Source organism: Chiloscyllium plagiosum, unplaced genomic scaffold (genome assembly GCF_037043375.1).
Source record: "Chiloscyllium plagiosum isolate Xiang-an unplaced genomic scaffold, Cpla_swu_hap1 HiC_scaffold_14, whole genome shotgun sequence".
NCBI lineage: Eukaryota > Metazoa > Chordata > Chondrichthyes > Orectolobiformes > Hemiscylliidae > Chiloscyllium > Chiloscyllium plagiosum.
The window spans coordinates 23,426,579-23,447,198 of record NW_028270152.1 but is presented as its reverse complement, the minus strand read 5'-3'; the positions used below and the strand labels follow the sequence as shown (position 1 = coordinate 23,447,198).

At 40.1% G+C, this 20,620-nt stretch overlaps 1 protein-coding gene across 1 annotated transcript in view; it reads right to left on the bottom strand.

Annotated features, from left to right (window-relative positions):
• The window catches only part of LOC122559247 (calcium/calmodulin-dependent protein kinase type 1-like), a 191,659-nt gene extending 171,314 nt beyond the window's left edge, over nucleotides 1-20,345 (bottom strand). Inside the window, exons 1-2 of the mRNA XM_087994172.1 lie at nucleotides 20,193-20,345; nucleotides 19,756-19,878 (exon numbers count right to left, since the gene is read on the bottom strand). Of these exons, the coding sequence (XP_087850298.1) occupies nucleotides 19,756-19,838 (83 nt within the window). The 5' untranslated portion in view covers nucleotides 19,839-19,878; nucleotides 20,193-20,345. The remainder of the gene's footprint in view (nucleotides 1-19,755; nucleotides 19,879-20,192) is intronic.
• Between the last annotated feature and the right edge of the window lie 275 nt (nucleotides 20,346-20,620).

The window sequence follows — 20,620 nt, the reverse complement described above, 5'->3', positions numbered from 1 at the left end:
ATAGTGCTGAACATTGTTCGCTGATGCTTACACATCCCATTTCTGATTATATGATTTGGGGGAAGATCACAGATGATGCGACTGAAGATGGTTGGGTCCAGGAACTCCTGCAGGGATGACTTGGAATTAAGATGATTGACCTCCAATAACTCCAACCATTTTCCTTTGTGCTGAATAAAATTTCAACCAATAGGGTTTCCCCCTGTATCATTGATTCTAGTTTTGCTGGGGCTCCTTATCACCTCAGTCAGTCAAATGTAACCGGGATGTCAAAGGCAATCACCGTTACTTCATCTCTGCGCTTTTGTCCCTGTTTGAACCAATGATGTCAGGAGCTGAATGGCCCTGCCAGACCCAAACTGGGCATCACTGAGCAAGTTACTGCTGAGCAGGTGCTGCTTGCTTGACAGGATGGTTGATGGAATTGTCTTGCTTTTTGTGTGCTGTTCATATCTGAAAAATTGCTCATGTTGTTGGTGGATGCCTATGTCACAGCTGTACATGAATATCTTGACTGGAGATGCAGTTAGTTCTGGTGCACAAGTCTTCGATACTATTGCCAGAATATTGTCAGGGCCCATGGCCTCTGCAGTATCTAGTACCTTCAGCTGCTTCTTGAGATCAAGTGAATTGAATCGAATTGTTTGAAGACTGGCATCTGCAATGCTGGGGGTTTCAGGAGGAGGCCCAGACTTTACCCACTCGGCTCTTCTGGTTGAAAACTAATGGAAATGTTTCAGCCTGGTCTTTAGCACTGATGTGCCGGCTACGCTATTGCTGAGGATGAGAATACTTTTGGAACCTCCACCTAGACTTTGTGTTAGCTTCAACACAACTGAGAGGCTTGCTGAAGGCTGCTAAGAATCAACTACATTGGTGCAGATATGGCATCAAATGTAGGCCAGGCCAGATATGGATGCCAGGTTTCATTCCCTAAAAAGAACATTGGATGGGCATTTCCAACATGGTCAGCACCCTTAGACTTGCTTTTCAAAACAGACTTCAATTGAATTCAGATTTGAGCATCTACCATCACGATGGACCTCTAGATTACTAGTCCAGTAACATTATTCCACTGTCACAGCCTCCCCTATTCACAACAAGGGCGGTGGAAATATTGGTAAATAGTCCAACAAATTCCATTAATACAAACACTAGCATACCAACAGAATTTCTGATTCGCACAGCCAGCAGCGTTTAATCAGTCTCATTTTCTAGCTTGATGGAAATACTTATGAATCATTCATCACATATGGCTTGCTGGCCTCTATTTATATGTAGCACACAGGTCTGATAGGAATGACTGAGCTAGAGTTTAGAAGGATGTGAGGAGATCTATTTGAGGTATTTAGCTTGCTAAAGGAGATTGACAAAGAGGATGTTTCCTCATGTTGGGGCAATCTAGAATAAGGGGTCATTATTTCAGACCAAAGGGTGGCAGATATAAAGCAAAGATGAGGAGGAATTACTTCTCTCAAAGGGCTGTGAATCTATAGAATTCACTGCCCCAGAGAGTAGTGGACGCTGGGTGCAGAATAAATTTAAAGAAGGAGATAGACAGATTTTTAATCAGTAATGGGATAAAGGGGAATGGGGAGGAGCAGGAAAGTGGAGTTGAGGCCAAGCTGAGATCAGTTATTTAGAAGGATGTGAGGAGATCTATTTGAGGTATTTAGCTTGCTAAAGGAGATTGACAAAGAGGATGTTTCCTCATGTTGGGGCAATCTAGAATAAGGGGTCATTATTTCAGACCAAAGGGTGGCAGATATAAAGCAAAGATGAGGAGGAATTACTTCTCTCAAAGGGCTGTGAATCTATAGAATTCACTGCCCCAGAGAGTAGTGGACGCTGGGTGCAGAATAAATTTAAAGAAGGAGATAGACAGATTTTTAATCAGTAATGGGATAAAGGGGAATGGGGAGGAGCAGGAAAGTGGAGTTGAGGCCAAGCTGAGATCAGTTATGATCATACTAAAAAGCACACAGGCTGACTTGCCTACTCCTGCTCCTAGTTCTTATGTGAGCATTACTGAACACAGACAATGTACTCCAAAGCACTCCTCCTCCCTATATTGTACTTGAATAATCCCTACAAAGGTGAGCAAATCTGAAAGTGTCTCAGTCAAATAATGACACAGTCATGGGTAACTAACAATCTGTTATAAATATTTCTTAGGCATGATCTACATTTCAATCTTGGAGGATACTTTGGGGTTGGGACGAGGGAGTGGGTGGGAGTGTGGGTGTTGGGAATTTCTGGGGGGAAGGGGTTTTTAGATGAAAGCCTGATAATTTCCAGCAGTTAGAAAATAAAACAAGATATCCAAGAAATGCAGGGGAGACAGAAGGAGATTGCAGCTGTACTGGTACATTGAAGTTGCAAAAAACAAATCACACATCACACTCGAGTCAAAACTGGATTGTCAAGCCAAGAAAAGGTGATTTTGCTGCTATATAAGGAATTGACCAAACTGAGTCTGGAATATCATATGCTGTTCTGGTCAACTGAAGGTTCAGAGCCAAATGATGATTCGGAACATCAGGAATTTGAGTTATTTGTAAAAGGTTAAAGACTTTGTGCTTTCTTTCTTTAGAAAGGACAAGATTTTAAGGTGATCTAATTAAACCTTCAAGCTTTTTTAATTGGAGATTATATTAAAGAGACAAAAATTCAAGGTGCCCACATTGTGTACTGACATCATTCTTACAAGTCAGTCAGGAACTAAGATATGGTTCCTCAGATGTTACAGCTTTGGAAATTCTCCGCATCCTATAGTGGAAATACAAAGTTCATCAGCCATATTGAAAGATTATCAGTTGTTTCTGGTCTTTTAGAGCAATGATCAAGAATTGAGCAACAAAAATGACCAGGTACAACCATCCATGTTCATGTTGATTCCACTGGTCACAATTCATTTTCAACAATGGAAGTTCTGCCCAGGTTCAAGAAAATACAGCAAACCAACATGTCAGCTCACATTTGATATTACATTGAATAATTTGAACCAAGCTGGTCAATATCACTTGTCCTTAAAGGATCAGAATATTTTGGGGAGAAACCAGAAAGAAGGAAAACATTGATCATATCCAGATCCATTCACCCATAAACCTTCAACCCAACCAGACAGATTAATCTGGTAAAGGCAAGTGTGTGGAAATTAAATGGTCATCATGTGCTTAAAAAGACTCAAATGCTTATATTATAACCTTAGCTCAGCTGGGAGAACTGACATTATCTGGGACTCGAACCATGTTAAATTGTATTCTCTCTTATTAAAGATTTCAAATCCAATCCACAACCAACTGTTCCGAATCATTTTGACATGTCTCAGACTAAAAAAAAACAAACTTAAAGAAGGAAACATAATTAATAAAGCAACTTCATAAGTTCGGTGATCGAATATGTTTGATGGTTACACTCAAAGGTTCAGACATACACATTTTTAAATCACTCTCACAACCAATCGGTGACTAAGATATCACTCACAAATATCAAAACTTGGGCAATGCATAAGTTCAAATCAAATAAATAACACTTCAAGAAAGTAAAGCTCAGATAAATAAAAGGCTGAACTTTCAGTAGGTTACTTTATATAGAATGATGCAGGCTCTCAACAAACAATACTTAAAGAAATATTAACAATAAAACGCCCACTATAATTGATTTTAATTAATGGTTGACGACAATATTCTCCAAGGGAGGGTAACATTTTGTATCATACAGACGTTAACATGGATTTAACACCATACAGATAGTATCAAACATAAAGAAAAAGCCTAAGTTGTGCAAGGACAGGAGTCGGATCAGAAAATTGAACAAATATAAAAAACAAAGAATGATCCAAAATTAATAAAGAAGGAGAAGTTTGAGATGAAAGAAAGCTAACCAGAAATATAAAAACAGATGCAAAGAGTTTCCATAAGTATACAAAAGAAAAAAAAGAGTTAAAGTGAGTGTTGGTCATAGAGAAAGCCAAACTTGAGGACTAATAATGGAAAATTAGAAAATAGCAGATGAGTTTAATAGGTATTTTGCATCAGCCTTCGCTGTAGAAGGTACAAGTAACATCCCAGAAGAAGCAATATATAAGAAAATGAAGGGGGAAGGAGAAACTCAGGAAAACCCCAATCACTAGAGAAGTGTTACTGAGTAATTGTTAGAGCTTCAGGTCAACAAGTGCTTGGGTCCTGATGAAATTCATCCTAGAGTTTAAACAAAGTAGCTAATGTGATAGTTGATACATTACTTTTAGTTGTGAAAACCCCCTTCATTCTAGGACAGCCTCATTAGTTTGGAAGATAACAAATGTATCTCCTTTATTCAAAAGTGGAAGGAGACAGAAAGTAGGAGACGAAGAGTTGAACATTTGTCGGAGAGAAAATGTTATTATTAAAAAAGATACAGCAGGCACTTGGGTAAGTTCAAAGTATTCAGACAACATCAACATGGTTACGTGAAGCAAAATCTAGTGGAGTTCTATGCGTGACCAATCTAGTGGAGTTCTTTGAGGAATTAATATGTGTTATAAAGGAAAACTTGTAAATGTACGGTACTAAGGATTCCCAGAAGGCATTAGCTAAGGTGTCCTAAAGGTTATGGTGGAAAATAAAAGTTCATGGTGTAGGGGATAAAACATTGGCATGGTTAGACTATTAATAGACTAACACGAATCAGAGAATAAGTATTATTCAATCTTCTTCATGTTAGCAAGATGAAACAAGTGGTGTGCCACAGGAATTGGTACTGGGACCTCAACCATATTCAATATACATACAATACAAATGTGAACATAGGAGATATAGTTAGCGAGTTTGTAGATGACAACAAGATCGGTGGTGTGGTGGAGAGCAAAGAAGTACCTTAGAGAACAATGGGACCTTGATCAAATGGGCCAATGGGCTGAGGAGTGGCAGATGGAGTTTAATCACGATAAATGTGAGGTGTTACATTTTGGTAGAGCAAATCAGGGTGGGACTTATACATTTAATGCTAAGGACCGAGGGTGCATTGCAAAACAAAAAGACCTTGGAGTGCCTTGAAAATGGAGTCGCAGATAGACAGGGTAGTGAAGAAGGCATTTTATATGCTTTCCTTTACTTGTCAGTGCATTAAGTATCACAGAATGGAAGTCACAGCTGTACATGACATTGGTTCGGTCATTTTTGGAATACAGGTCATTCTGCTATAACTCACATTTCGACTACATGAAAAGGCTGTAACGCAACTGACAAATAGGGGATTATGTTTTTAAAATGTGAACTTTTAAAATGTGTGTTGGTTATAATGTAATTACTATTTAAGTGCTATTTTTATTGTGCAATTTTTATATAGCGTGGAGTCATACAGTAACGCAACCATTGCATTACAGAAGAAATGACTGTACGGCATTTAGTTCTGGTCTCCTTGCTATAGGAAATACGTTGTTAAACTTGAAAGGGTTCAGAAAAGAGTTATAAGGATGTTGCTGGGGTTTGAGGGTTTGAGCTATATGGAGAGGCTGAATAGGTTGAGGTTATTTTCCTTGGAGTGACGGAGGCTGAGGGGTAAACTTACAAAAGTTTATAAAATCATGAGGATCATGGATAGGGTGAATAGTCAAGGTCTTTTCCCCAGGGTAGGGTAATCTAAAACTAGAAGGCATAGGTTTAAGGTGAGAGGGGAAAGATTTAAAGGGGACCTAAGGGGCAATGTTTTCACGCAGAGGATGGTGTGTGGATGTAACAAGCTACCAAAGTGGCTTCTTGGATCATATATGAATAGGAAGTGTTTAGAGGAATCTGAGCCAAATACTGGCAAATGGGACTAGATTTATTGAGGATATCTGGTCAGTGTGGATGAGTTGGACCAATGCTGGACAACCCTACGACTCTATGACCTCAATAAAACATAACAGCCTGACAGGACTTGACAGGGTAGATAACAGAACAATATTTCCCCTCATGGGACAGACTCAAACTATGCATATGAGGGGAAAAACTCAGAGGCAATCAATGTATGGAATTCTCTTCCCCATCTGGATCACTGAATTTATTCAAGGCTGAGTTGGAAGGATTTTTTTACAGGAGTCAGCAGTTATGGGAAACAGAGAAATTAAATTGAGATCATGAACAAACCAGTCCTGATCTTACTGAATAACATTGCAGGATTGAAAGGCTGAATACTATTCTTCTGGTCCTAAATGATAAGATAAGAGGGATTCCCCTTTATAGCAGGCAGAATTTGATTGAGTATATCACTAAGAAACCCTAAGCAAACTGGGAATCAATGAAAATCAAGGCAAAAGCTCTTCAGTGATTGGAGTCATTGCTAGCACAAAGGAAGACAGTTGTGGTTGTCGAAAGTCAAACATCTGAATCCCAGGACATCACTGCAGGTATTCCTCAGGGTCTTAAGTCCCAACCAGCTTCAGTTGCTTCACCTTCCCCTCCATCATAAGGTTAGAAGTGGGGATGTTATGCAGTGATAACACGATATTTAGCACTATTCATGACTCTTCAGATAATGACGCAAACCACGTTCACATGCAGCAAAATGTGGACAACATCTAGCATTGGGCTGATACACAGCAAGTAAGACTGTGTCACACTAGTGCCAGGCAATGATTATCTCCAACAAGAGAGAATCCAACAATTACCCTCTGATGTCGAATTGAGTTACCATTGCACAATCTTCCACTATCAACATCCGGGGAGTTAACCCTCCTTTGACAGTACCTTCAAAACCTGCGACTTCTACCACCTAGAAATTCCAGGGCAGCAGACGCGTGGGAACACCACCACCTGCAACTTCCCTTCCAAGCCACTCACCATCCTGACTGAGAACTATGGTGTTATTCCAATACTGTTGCTAGGCCAAATTCTTGGGACTCCTCCCTAGCAGCACTGTGGGTGTACCTACATCCATGAATTGTAGTGTTTCAAGAAGGGTCACCTTCTTGAGGGCAATTAGGGAAGGACAATAACCTTTGGCCTAGCCAGTAATGTCCATATCCTTTTTTGGAAAAGCCCATGCTCCTCAATAATTTCCATTTGCCCTCAGCGATACAATATGTATACTGGTTACCATAGAAATAGTCACTCTCCCCTTGGAGTGGTGTAACATAATGAACACCAAGAAAGAAGAACAGGAGAAAACCTCCTGCAATAGAAATTGAAAACAAAACAGAAGTTTGACACTCAGGAGACATGTTATAACAACGTAGCAGCTGCAATCCTACTTTTCCAACATCATAAGAAGTAACTGCGGATCATTCTGGAAACCAACTTAAATGGGAATATCTGCCTTCTGCTTAAACAATTCCCTCAAACAGGCATTGGAAAATAATATTATAAACAAACTGTTTAACTTTTAAGTTCAGTTTTAAAGTATTGCACATTGTATTGAATGCCCATCAGCACAAGCTATGGACTTGTGCCATTTGAGAAACAAATGTATCTATTTATGTTCCTTTGTGTCTGTAGGTGTTACTTCATCTCAAGTTATTCACGTGAAATAACATCTGCATCTTTAAGAAACAGACCACAACTGTCTACCAGCTACAATATTCTGAGGTATGGCAGAGGAATCCATTCCACACTGCTACTGCTGCTAGGGTCTGAAAGTAAGAGGCAAAGCCCCGGAACAAACCTCAAGGATAGAAAAAAGGTGTTTTTTTTTTATTTAGGTAAAATTACTCTGTGGCACCTCTTATAACAGTAATTGATCCTTCTGGAATCAATTAAAATCTACTGTCTCGACAAGAACCCTCTGTAGACCTGGGTCTCACTGCACCCAACAGAGATCCTATTGGCGGAATTTTCAGTACTTTCTTCCACATCACATTTATTTGTTCTCATGCCACGGTGGCAAGTTTTAACTTAATTGAGGCTGTTATCAAAAGAAAAATGACTCTTTGTTCTTTCGTTTTGGTTTATACTGTTGCACCCATTCATGTTTCGGAAGTTTCATAAAGGTGTATTACTCAATGCATGCACAGCTTGTGTTGTCCCCAAGTGTTCCTGTTCACTGTCAAATAGGCATTTTCTATACACAGACACAAATCCAAAAACGCAAGTCTGGGTGGGTAATGAATGAGATAGTAAGCTATCTGACAGAATTAGTTGACTTGCTTACCTGGCTCAAAAGTCCAGAAATACATTCTCAAGCTAAAGATAATCACAACTCTTGAACCAGTATGTTGTATCTAAGTAACATTACTCTGGAAAGACATACTCAGGAATTTCTGCTAAATATTGGTCTTGACAACAAGTCAGTCCTACACATCCTATATCAAACAATATCATAAGCATTTAAAAATACAATAACTCCACCAATAGACACTGTTTTGGTTCAATGTCAGGGAACATGTTCCTATCTTCCTAGCAATTTGTCACAGGTATTTTGGCCCTTCCTGGACCCCTTTGACCTCAGTGAAGAATTCTATAAGCAATATGGCAAAGGTAAACTACAGAGAGCAAAATCAGCCCCATTGAGATAAATCTCAAGCCTCTGGATGGCCTTGGTTATAGCTATGGCAATCAGTGAGGTAAATAAATTATTCAATGATACTCATCATTGCCATCTCCGCAAATGTGTCATGCCTGCTGGAGATGTAGGTAAAAGGCTACGGGTTTTCTGCCATTCTGCCATTCATTTAGACCTTGGTCTCTGTTGCTGTAAGCTCTAGCTCATGTGTGCTACATGAATGACTGACTTCCACAGTGAAGAAGGTTACCTCACGAGTACAAAGGGATCTTGATCAGATGGGCTAATAGGCTAAGGAGTGGCAGGTGGAGTTTAATTTCAAAAAGCCTGAGGTGCTGCATTTTGGGAAAGCAAATCAGAGCAGGACTTATACACTTAATGGTAAGGTCCTAGGGAGTGTTGCTGAACAAAGAGACCTTGGAGTGCAGGTTCATAGTTCCTTGAAAGTAGAGTCAGCAGGTAGATAGGATAGTGAAGCAGGCGTTTGGTATGCTTTCTTTTATTGGTCAGAGTATTGAGTATAGGAGTTGGGAAGTCATGTTGCAGCTGTACAGGACATTAGTTAGGCCACTGTTGAAATGTTGCATGCAATTCTGGTCTCCTTCCTATTGGAAGAATGTTGTGAAACTTGAAAAGGGTTCAGAAAAGATTTACAAGGATATTGCCAGGAGGATTTGAGCTATAGGGAGAGGTTGAATAGGCTGGGACTGTTTTCCCTGAAGTGTTGGAGGCTGAGGGGTGACCTTATAGAGGTTTATAAAATCATGTGGGGCATGGATAGGATAAATAGACAAGGTCTTTTCCCTGGGGTGGGGAGTCCAAAAATAAAGGTTTCGGATGTGAGGGGACAGATATAAAAGGGACCCAAGGGACAATCTTATCACACTGAGGGTAGTGCATGTATGGAATGAGCTGGCAGAGGAAGTGGTGGAGGCTGGTATAATTACAGCATTTAAAAGGCACCTGGATGGGTATATGAATAGAATGGGATTAGAGGGATATGGGCCAGGTGCTGTCAAATGGGACTACATTAGGTTGGGGTGTCTGGTCAGCATGGGTGAGTTGGACCGAAGGGTCTTTTTCCATGCTGTACATCTCTATGACTCTATAACTCTATCCGTCCGATTTGAGTTTGCTTTCTTTTCTTGAGCTTTTACCTTGCTGAGGTACCTGCCTGAGTAATTATTCTGCACAGTCAGTGAACCAAAGCCAGCCAAACTAGTTCAAGTTCAGTTCAGTAACCTGCAAAGCTTCTTCCAGGGAAGACAAAGATCCAAAGGAGTGGAAAAATGGCAATCAAGCTTCAAAAGATTTCAGGTGGCTTTCTCGTTAAGAAAAAAAAAAGGAATCTCCACAATTACAAGTTTTAATATTTCAAAAATAGGCAAGTTTGTCCAAACAAGCTTCCCTTAATTCAATGGCTGGTTGACAACCCCTTGAAATTTTAGTACAAGCTAATGTAGCTCAAGACAATTGTAGTCTTCAAGAGCCAATGTTTAAATTGTAATACTCTACCTAAAATGCATGTCTTTCCCCATTTTGACCATGACAGTTGCCTCAAAAAGGCAAGGGTAGACTGCCAAAACCAAGATCTAAAGCCTACACAGTCAAATTAATTTGAAGATGAGAAATGATAGCAGAAATAAGAACAGATCAGATACTTAAACAACCAGAATGCAATTATAACTTGAATCCGTTGTCAGAGATTCAATGTGCTTTAATTATTTAACAACTTCTTGCAGTTATTGACAAACAAGGGGAGATGACAGCCTCGTAGTATTATTGCTAGACCGTTAATTCCAGGTTATGTTCTAGGGACAAGGTTTCAAATCCCGTCACAAAAGATGGGTGGAATCTGAATTTGATTTTAAAAAATCTGGCATTAAGAGTCTAATGATGACCATGAATCCATCATTGATTGTCAGAAAAATCTATCTGGTTCACTAATGCCCTTTAGGGAAGGGAACTGCAATACTTACATGGTCTAGCCTAAACGTGACTCCAGACTCACAACAATGTGATTGACTCAACTACCCTCTGAGCAATTAGGGATGGGCAATAAATGCTGGCTTAGCCAGTAACACCCACACCCTGTGAATGAGTAAAAGAAAATTTGTCTTTTTGAATGGAATAATCAGAAATCTTTATTGCAGAGTCTCAATATGAGATCACCCATCAAACTTACTGTTTTAATAGTAGAACTAAAGATATGTGGTTAAAAATCACACAACACCAGGTTTAGATTTTTTAGATTACATTACAGCGTGGAAACAGGCCCTTCGGGCCAACAAGTCCACACCGACCCGCCGAAGCGCAACCCATCCATACCCCTACATTTACCCCTTACCTAACACTATGGACAATTTAGCATGGCCAATTCACCTGACCTGCACATCTTTGCACTGTGGGAGGAAACCGGAGCACCCGGAGGAAACCCACGCAGACATGGGGAGAATGTGCAAACTCCACACAGTCAGTCGCCTGAGGCGGGAATTGAACCCGGGTCTCAGGCGCTGTGAGGCAGCAGTGCTAACCACTGTGCCACCGTGCCGCCCGGTTAATTGGAAGCACACTAGCTTTCGGAGCAACGCTCCTTTATCAGGTGATTGTCGCTCCGAAAGCTAGTATGCTCCGAAAGCTAGTGTGCTTCCAATTAAACCTGTTGGACTATAACCTGGTGTTGTGTGATTTTTAACTTTGTACACCCCAGTCCAACACCGGCATCTCCAAATCATAAAGATATGTGAGTTGTCCCAGTCAATATTTTCCCTCAATCAACATCGCACCAAAGAAATGTCACACTGCAGTTTATTGCTGAAACAAGAGGCAAGCTGCTCTTGTACTCATCAGAGCAAACGGACATTCCTGTGTGCAAGTGTTGTGTACATGTTTCCTAATCACAACAATGACCACTCTTCAAAACACTTCACTTGTAAAGTAGTTTGAGATATTTGGTGTTCATACAGTGTATTTTACAAGTCATATTTTTCATTTTTGCACACAGTTTTAATAGCCTTTAAGGATGGTAAAAGCCAAATCAGTCATAGTCACAGACACTATACCTAAGCATTTCTGTATGTCCAAGCAGCTGCTTGGGCCTTGGCAGCTTACTACTGGCTATCGACTTCGAATAAATCCCTTTAATCTCATTTCCAAATCAATCTTGCCTCGTTTCCTCGACAGATTTGCATCCTCCATTCATTTTGCAATGTCACAAGGGAGAATAATCTTCAAAATACGAGCGTTCACATTTCCATCTCAGGGACCCTGTGCGGCAAAAATATCTCAATACAGACCGATCCATGAAATAAAGTCATGTCATTGTCCTCCTTCCTCAATTGCACTGTGGGCCTGTGTACATTATAAGGATGTCAGCAGCTCATTACTACCTGAGAGGGAAACAATGCTGGCTTAGCCATCAGCAGCCATGTCTTGTGCAAGAATAAAGAGAATTCTTGCTCCTCTATCCTGCTAGCAGGGAGAGAGATTTCCTTGCTCCTGCCACTGTCAGAAATTTGAAAAGTATGTTGTAACTGCCATTTGCCCATTATTCTCCCTGACCTGTTGAATTTAATGAAAGATTAGGACTTAACTCATCAACAGAGGTCTCTCGACACAAAGCATTAATATAAATATACATTAAAAATTCCATGACAATTTAAATGTCCAGGCTTCAGATGAGTCACAGAAATCATGGGAAACTTGAAGTGAAGGGAGGCTTGCAACAAATTCAATCACAACGCTTCCCATTAATGGGTATTCTCACCTACCTACAAAAACAAATCCCTCACAGAGTACCATCCGGACCCTCGCTCAGAATCTCTGCAGTTTAGTCCTTACCAAGTCCTATAGAGGTGACATTGCCACTTGACTAACATGACATTCAGATCCATACACATTCTTTTTACTGTAGAAAATGTTGCAGATCTTGTTAGTTGAGTAGATGCTTAAAATAAGATTTTTCTCCCCATCTTTCATGAGGTGTTGAAATCGCTGACAAAAGGCCAGTAATTACTATCCACCTTTATTTGCCCTTGAGAAGTTAGCTGGAGAGCTGATGGATTCATTGGTTGTGATCTTCCAAAATTAGCAGGAGTTTGGAAAGGTCCCAGTGAATTGGAAAACCACAAATGTCTACTCAAGAAAGTAGGGAGATAGTAAGCAGGAATTCATAGGCCAATTCGCGTAACACATTATTGGGAAAATGCAGCATTTTACTATTAAGGAATATTAGCTGAACATTCAGAAAATTATAATGCAAGGCAGACAACATATTTACCTTGAAAGGGGAAACAAGGTGCTTGACAAATGTATTAGAGTTCTCTATGGATTTAACAAGCAGTATGGAAAAAGGAGAACGTGAATTTAAAATAATGTATTTGGAATTCCAAAAGGCATTCATTAAGGAATCTCATCAAAGATTACTACACAAGACCCCGGAGTTTTGAGGATGACAAATGAGCATGGATACATGAATGCCCAATGTAACAGGAAACAGAAACATCAGGGTCAAAAAGACATTTTCAGGTTGGCAACCTGTCACTAGCAGGCTGTCACAGGAATCAGTGCTTCAGCCTCAAATATTTACAACTGTCTCAGTCACTTGGACAAAATAACCCTGTATTGCGGCCAAATTCTCTGGTGATAGAAAGATAATTTGGAAGGCAGGTTGCAAGGAGGACAAAGAGTTTGCAAATGGACACTGATAGGTTAAGTGAGTGTGGGCAAAAATTTGACAGATGCAAAATAAGGTGGGAAAAAGTGTGGAAATATCTGCTCAACATCCACTCTGTCCAGGCCATTCAATATTTTACAGTATTCTATTGACAGTAATATTGAGGAGGCAGGGTGGCTGCAGAAGAATTTGGACAGGTTAGGAAAGTGGTCAAAGATGGAGTACAACATGGGCAAGTGTGAGTTCATGCAATTTAGTAGGAAGAATAGAGGCATGGACTATTTTGTAAATGGGGAGAAAATTCAGAATCCGAAGTGCAGAGAAATTTGGGAGTTCTAGTCCAGGATTCTCTCAAGGTAAACTTGTAGGTGAGTCAGAAGTTAGAAGGCCAAATGCAATGTTGGCATTTATTTTGAAAGGACTTGAATATAAAAACAGGGGTGTACTTCTCAGACTCTGGTCAGACCACATTTGGTATATTGTACACAGTTCTGGGCCCCATATTCATGAAGGATGGAGCATGCTCAGAGGAGGTTCACGAGAATGGTCCCAGGAATGAAAAGCTTAACATGTGAGGAACATTAGAGGACTCTAGGTTCATACTCAAGTGTTTAGAAGGTTTAGAGGGGTTCTAATTGAAACATACAGAATACTGAAATGGCCTGGACACAGTAGAGATTGGGAAGAGACTAGGGCTTGAGACCACAGCCTTAGAGTAAAGGGAAGATCTTTTAGAACAGAGGTAAGGAGAAAGTTCTTCAGCCAGAGAGTGGTGAATATATGGAATTCATGCCACAGATGGCTGTGGAGGCCAGAGCATTGAGTATGTTTAAGACTGAGATAGATATGGTCTGGAGTATCAAGGGGATCAAAGGTTAAGGGGAAAAAGTGGAAGAATGGAGTTGAGAAACTTAACAAGATTGAATGGTGAAGCAGACCTGATGGGCTGAATAGGGTCTAGATTAGAGTGGTGCTAGAAAATCATAACAGGTCAGGCAGCAAGCCCTTCATCAGGAATGAGGCAGGGAGCCTTCATGGAGTAGGCACCACTCAAACCTAGACTCTGATCTCCAGCATCTGTTGTCCTTATTTTCATCTAGTTGATGGGCTGAATAGCCTAATTTCTGCTCCTATGTCTTATGGTCTTACTCCTTCAAAATCTGATCACCATGGTGGAACCCACCAGTTATTCTGAATCAAGTAACTTTTTTCCTTCCTGATGGAGGGCTCCTGCCCGAAACATCGATTTTCCTGCTCCTTGGATGCTGCCTGACCTGCTGTGCATTTCCAGCACCACTCTAATCTTAACATTTTTTCAATCCCACCAACACCTCAAAAAAAGGTTCTGAGTGAAGAGAGTGTCAGTAAACTCGTGAAACTGTAAGCTGATAAAAACAAGTGGAATTGCAAAGCCCGAATTTGAACTGACTATGCCACCATCTTATTTTCAGTCTGAAACGCAATACTGCCTTGGGTGACAGCAAAGTGTAGATAAGAAGCAATTTACCCTATCATTTAAATGGGACATGGTATGACATTAAGAGAGAGATCCCCTGCTACTGGACTGCACAGGACTTTAGCAACTGATGTACAATACATACAATGTATTGCATAAGTTACATAGGAGACCTGGTCAATACTTACATCTTGAGAACAATTGAGAACAAATTATCTGGTCATTATCACCATGTAATCTGTCAGAGCTTGCTATGAAAAAATTGGTCGCCATGTTTTCTACTTATAATAGTGATTGAACTTCAGAGTTAGTTCATTGCTGTAAAGCACTTTAAAACATCTTGACATTGTGAAAGGGGGTGCATAAATGCAGATCTTCCTTTAAAGATTTATGAAACAAATGTAACAGAAATATAGAAATAACCTAATGCTCTTAAGCTTTCTCAAGTTATGACAGATGTAACTGATGGCTGACAGTGGCATGCAAGACAGCACTGGGAAATAAACTGAATGTATGAACCAATAACAAGCATCATGCCCCTTAGCGTTGTCTATAGAACATAGAAGCGAGTTGTAGATCAATCAGACTCCCATTACACAAAGCTCCATCAAATCTATATAAAAGATATTAAAATACATTGTCATAGAAAGCAGAGAACTGTTTGTTGGAATTTTGTAATGAAAACAACTTATGTGTCAAAATGGTGTGAGTTTCAAATAAATTGTAATCAAGATCCTTGGATTAAGAGAAATATATGTTGACAATGATTTTCTGGTCAGCTCAGGAGAAACGCAGATTGCATGACATTGTAAGAATCGCTTTCAGTTTTAATAGTACCATTCATGTGATTTTATTTTAAGCGAATTTCCCGTCGTAGTACTTGGTTTATGATTCTTGCAAATGCACAGGAAATTAGATCAAAGTTCAGAAGCCTTAGCAATGATCATGACAGAGATTTATTACTAAAATATTGATCAAAGTGCAGGCAAGTTTATTATTCCATATGCATATGCATGATTATTCAAAGCTGTCAGGGTGGTGTACCAATTCTGAATTGCACGGAAGAGAATAGGAAAGATTTAGTTGCCCGTTTCAGTGAGTTCCTGCTCTCAGCCATCTTTGGTCAGGGACAAGGGAGAACCTGACTACCTGATCAACGTACCCGGAAGGAGGGAAGAGTAAACGGACAGAGAGCAAGAGAGTGAGAGAGAGAGAGAGAGAGAGAGAAAGACTTATTGTGTTCTTTTCCCAAATACCTTCTGGCAGCTAAGTAAAGAGCAATGATGCCAAAACTTTGGAGGCATAGCATTCATAGGCAGGGTCTGGGTGCGTAACCTCAGCAAGACCCATACAAGAGGAAAAGAAAACAGTCCTTAAAAATTATTAAATACCCTAACTGAATAAATATTTGATTCTCTTTTGGACTATACTGTCTACTACAGACTGGATTTAAAAATGATCCCATGTGGTCCATTTTGAGATAAAACAAGCCTGATAGGGAGAAAATGAGGAAGGGAGGGATTGTCCTTTTTAAGTTACAGACTCAACAATATAACTAAGACTAATTAAGTGAAAAGTTCTCTTTTGTTTTAAAAAAAGATATTATCGAAATAAAAGGAATTTTGGAACCATTTGGCACTGGATACAGGCAAGAAGAATCTATTAATAGACTTAGCAGTCCTTCACATTTAACAATCAATCCAAATAAACATTCCCAGTGAGAATTAAGTTTCTGAAAACATTCTTTTTTAGCTCCAGATTTTCATTTGTAGCTGGCAAGGAAAGTTTCCCAAGCAAATGTCTGCAACTGTATATAAAAAAAAGCATACAAGTCAACATGTAAGTAACATATAATCTTTAATCATGTTGGCATGTGGGTTTTTTGCATCGGTTAATTTTAATTTAAGCTATGCTGTCCATTTACATGTCATTGCCATCAACTTAGATCCAACGAGAGAAGCCAGTTTAAAAATAAAACACAAATGATGTCTGTTATTCTTAAAAACTTTTAAAATTTTTTGATGAGATTTAAATCTAGCTTTTTTCATGCATACTAGGATTTTCAGTTTAACTGAAAATCTAAAAAAATGATTCAACTAAAATTGCTGACAAGTTTGTCTCAAACATATCTGAGATGGGATGCTGTTTATATATCACATAGCTTGTATTTTTAACAAATTAAATACTTACAGATGCCACATTAAGAGTACAGTAGATTATAGAACAGTAGAAAAGCAATTTTCAAGTACAGGGCAAAAAAAACACCATTTTATTCATGAGAAAATATTTCTAACTCGTTTGTTTTTCAGCAAAAACTTCATTCTGAGGGAAATAACATTGCTTGATCTTAAAAAATGTCAATGTTAATAACAGTTCTAAATGATCAAGCACAGTCATTCCACCACATGAAATGTATGTCCAAACTCCGTCGTATTGCTTGAATGCATATTGAAATAAGAACCATCAAAGTATCTTCAAAGGTGCAAAAGAGTTCAAAATAAATCATGAAACTTTATTTGAAAAGAGTATTTTTCTAAACAAGCTCCATATGTCTCTCTGTTTATTTCACCATTTTGCTGGTCCAGCATTTTAATTTTAATTTAAATAGAAAAGAATATTGTGCAATGGTAAATCAGTTCTTCTGATGTCTGACTGACTCTTGGAATAAAACTGGAATTGCTGTTACTCATAGAATATACTTGTTGTGGTGGATCAGAAAATCTGTTAGACAAAGAAGCTTGTTCCAGAAACCAGCCTACCCTGGAGCGTGGGACTGATTTCACTTTGTAAATTTCTTACGAACTTTAAAAATTGCTAGGGTGGATGCAACATGACAGGCAAAAAGCAAATAATTAGATGCAGCCAAGTACAACAAAACCTGGCAACGGGAAAAACAATCCTTTCAAGGCATAGCAAATAAACAAAATTAATTAATTGATAGGTTGGCTTGTTTCAACCAATCAGAATAATTCTCAAACTGGTTTCATTTTCTTTTGACAATGCCCACACAAAAGCAAGTCACACTCAACAATAATTACTCAACTTGACATTACGATGTCACTAATCTTGACATATTCTTTCTATAGTTAAGTATTTTACAATCTCCTGGATTTTAATGTTTATGCCATTCAACCAACATTTCTGTATGTCCTTCCAAAAGCAAGACAACAACAGCAATTTTTATTTATAAATACTTCACAAGCAGAGATATTAGGCCAGGAGACCAAAAGTTTGATGAATGAGGTTGGCTTTAAGGACTGTCCAAAGGAAGGAAAGCAATATAAAGGTTAGGGTGGGAATTTCAGATCATGAAAGGCACAGCAGTCAGTGGTGGAGCGCTGAACACCAGTTCTGCAAAATAGGCCAGAACTGGAAGAAGGTAGAGCTCACACAGCACGGAAGGGGTTTGAAAACAAGTATTTACTGAACTGAGAATGAAGGTAGATCAGCAAGCAGCGAGAAATGATGAATGAACAGGACTCAGTATGAGTAGGGCAAGAGCAGAGTTTTGGATGAACTCAAACTCACAAGAGGATGCAAAGTGGGAGCTCAACCCCAGGACAGGTGTGGATGAATCAAGTCTAAATATAAATAGAACATGGATGAGGGTTTAAGCTGACAAGTCAAGGTAGGAGTATGGATGGACAATGTTCATGAAGATGAAGTAGGCAGATTTGGTGTTGGTAGGTACATTGAAATAGAAGGCTCATCTCAGAACCAATAGGATACCAAAGCTGTGAAAAATCTGGTTCAGCCACAGTGGCCAGGAAGAGGGTGAAAAGACTGAATGGAGTTTGTGGTGGGATCCACAAACACTGGCCTTCTTTTTCATTACATTTGATAAGAGAAACGCCTTGCTTATCCAATGCTGGAAATCTGACAAGCAAAGTAGCAAATCAAAGGACTTGAAAAGCAAGTTTGGTAGTGGGGAGGTGAAGCTAGGTGTCAGCAGCTTGCATGTGGAAGCTGACACAGCATTTGTACATGAGCAGTAAGTGGATGCAAAATAAGAAAGGGCCAAGAATCAATTCCAGAGTGTGGGATGACCAGGCAGGAATGTGAACAGAAGCCACTGTTGATGATGATCATCTATGAGGACAATCCCACCCATACAGAGGTATTGGAGGAGGCTCTTTAGATCAAAACGGCTGCAGCGAAGTACAGAGGAATGAGGAGGGATAATTTATCATGATCCCATTGTGACTCCGTTAAGGGCTGTGTAAGGGCTGTGAAGGCATTCACACATGGAGCTGTTGGAAAGATTAACATTGACTTGGGAGGCAACAAATAATGTAGGCCAAAGACATCCAATCCCAGCTCGAGAATGAGGTGCCCAGAGCCAATATCCAATACAAATGATTCAGAATATAATCAAAGATGTAACAATCTGATGCATTTTGCCAAGTTGCAACCCTTCGGTGGCTAAGCGTACTGACGCAGATACCAAGTTCACCCAGCCTCAACTACAGCAGTGCTAGACATGTCTTCTGCGTCCTCGTGTTTAATTTCCTATGCTGATTACGACCCATTAGGCGTGCATAGTGTATGTGCTGGTTGGGATCAAATTCTGTTAGAATGTCAAATAGAGCAAAGTTTAATACTAACTACCCAGGATTACACGCAAGGAACAGTGAAGAGATTATGAAAACAGGTCTTAGGTTGCGCATTCATGGCAAGAGGCTGGGAAGGATCATAAGAGAGTACGACAGGAGGAAGCAACAAGTCAATGTATTGCCAATCAAAAGATGGATTATGCAGTCAAAGATCACAAACAATGAAAGCTCCGATTTTCTCATTCTGGCGATACACCCGAAAGTTTTGGAAAACACTAATCCACAACAGACGGCTATGAAAACCTCCTGAAGTAACCCGCTGCAAATTTCTCACTCAAAATGTAGCAATGCATAGTCCTCATGTCCGGACATTTAGGAGGTAGACGGGCGCAGATCGGGGAAGGCTTAGTTACCACATGCTGTTACTTTCGCGGATACCTCCTTGCGGTTTAAGTCGTTCACCACCGAAAGAAATGGCAAGCTTTCAGGCTGCCAGAATATGTTTTTTTTAGGAATGCCATTTTGGGAATCAATTCAGACCCCGGTTTGGTGCCCTAATCTCCGCCAACGAGTATCAATTCCCAAAGGCAAGAAAATATTGTACTCACGTTCCCAGGACTTCTTTGAACTCGTACGCCACTTTAATTTCCTCTTTCTTTTTCCATGCTTTGTCCATCTCTCCTAAAGGCATCCTCTCCTATATCTTTTCAGAGAGAATGCAGCTCCTTTCACTGTACAAACAGGGAGGAGGGAGGAGGAGGAGAATCATATTAGATATACTTTGCATTAGAAAAAAAATCCGAATCAAAAGCAGCAACAGCGGTTCAGCAATAGATCAAGTCTAGGTTTCAATGACCAAAGCTTCAAGCAATACAGGAAAAAAAAACACTTGACAGGTCCAGGCTTGCTTTCAGAGATACACACACGAATATGATCATTCTTTTTAAACAGACGAAGCAGATTTAAAAAAAAACGTCAAGAATACTAGCAGACAGCAGCCATGCTCATCCAATAAAATCATAACCCCAAACAAAGTGTCGCTTACCTCAAGTTGTGAGTGTATGGTGCACGGTGTGAAAGCTTGCAGCCTGATTCCTCTGTGTGCCCAGATCCCCTCTGCGTGTGGAGCCCAGCTCTGTATCTAAGGGGGTAGTCCTCAGAGCACTCGCTCTATCCAGCGCCTGCACTCGGCTGCTGCCGCATTGACGTCAGCTCCCGACCAGAAATGGGCGGGGCATGGCTGCCGGTTCTCCACCAATCAGAGACAATCGAAGGGGGCGCTGCCCCCGGCCGCCGCTCCGGCCTATGGTGAGCCGAGGAAGGCGCGAGCTGACCAATGACAAAGAGCAAGGAGGCAGCGGGCGCCCGAGTGAAATCGCTCATTGAAAGACAGTCTCATTCATGAATTTGCTGCTCGCTTCCATCAAAGGTCATTGACCTGACTTGCTACACTCTTTCGCTCGCTCTATCTCT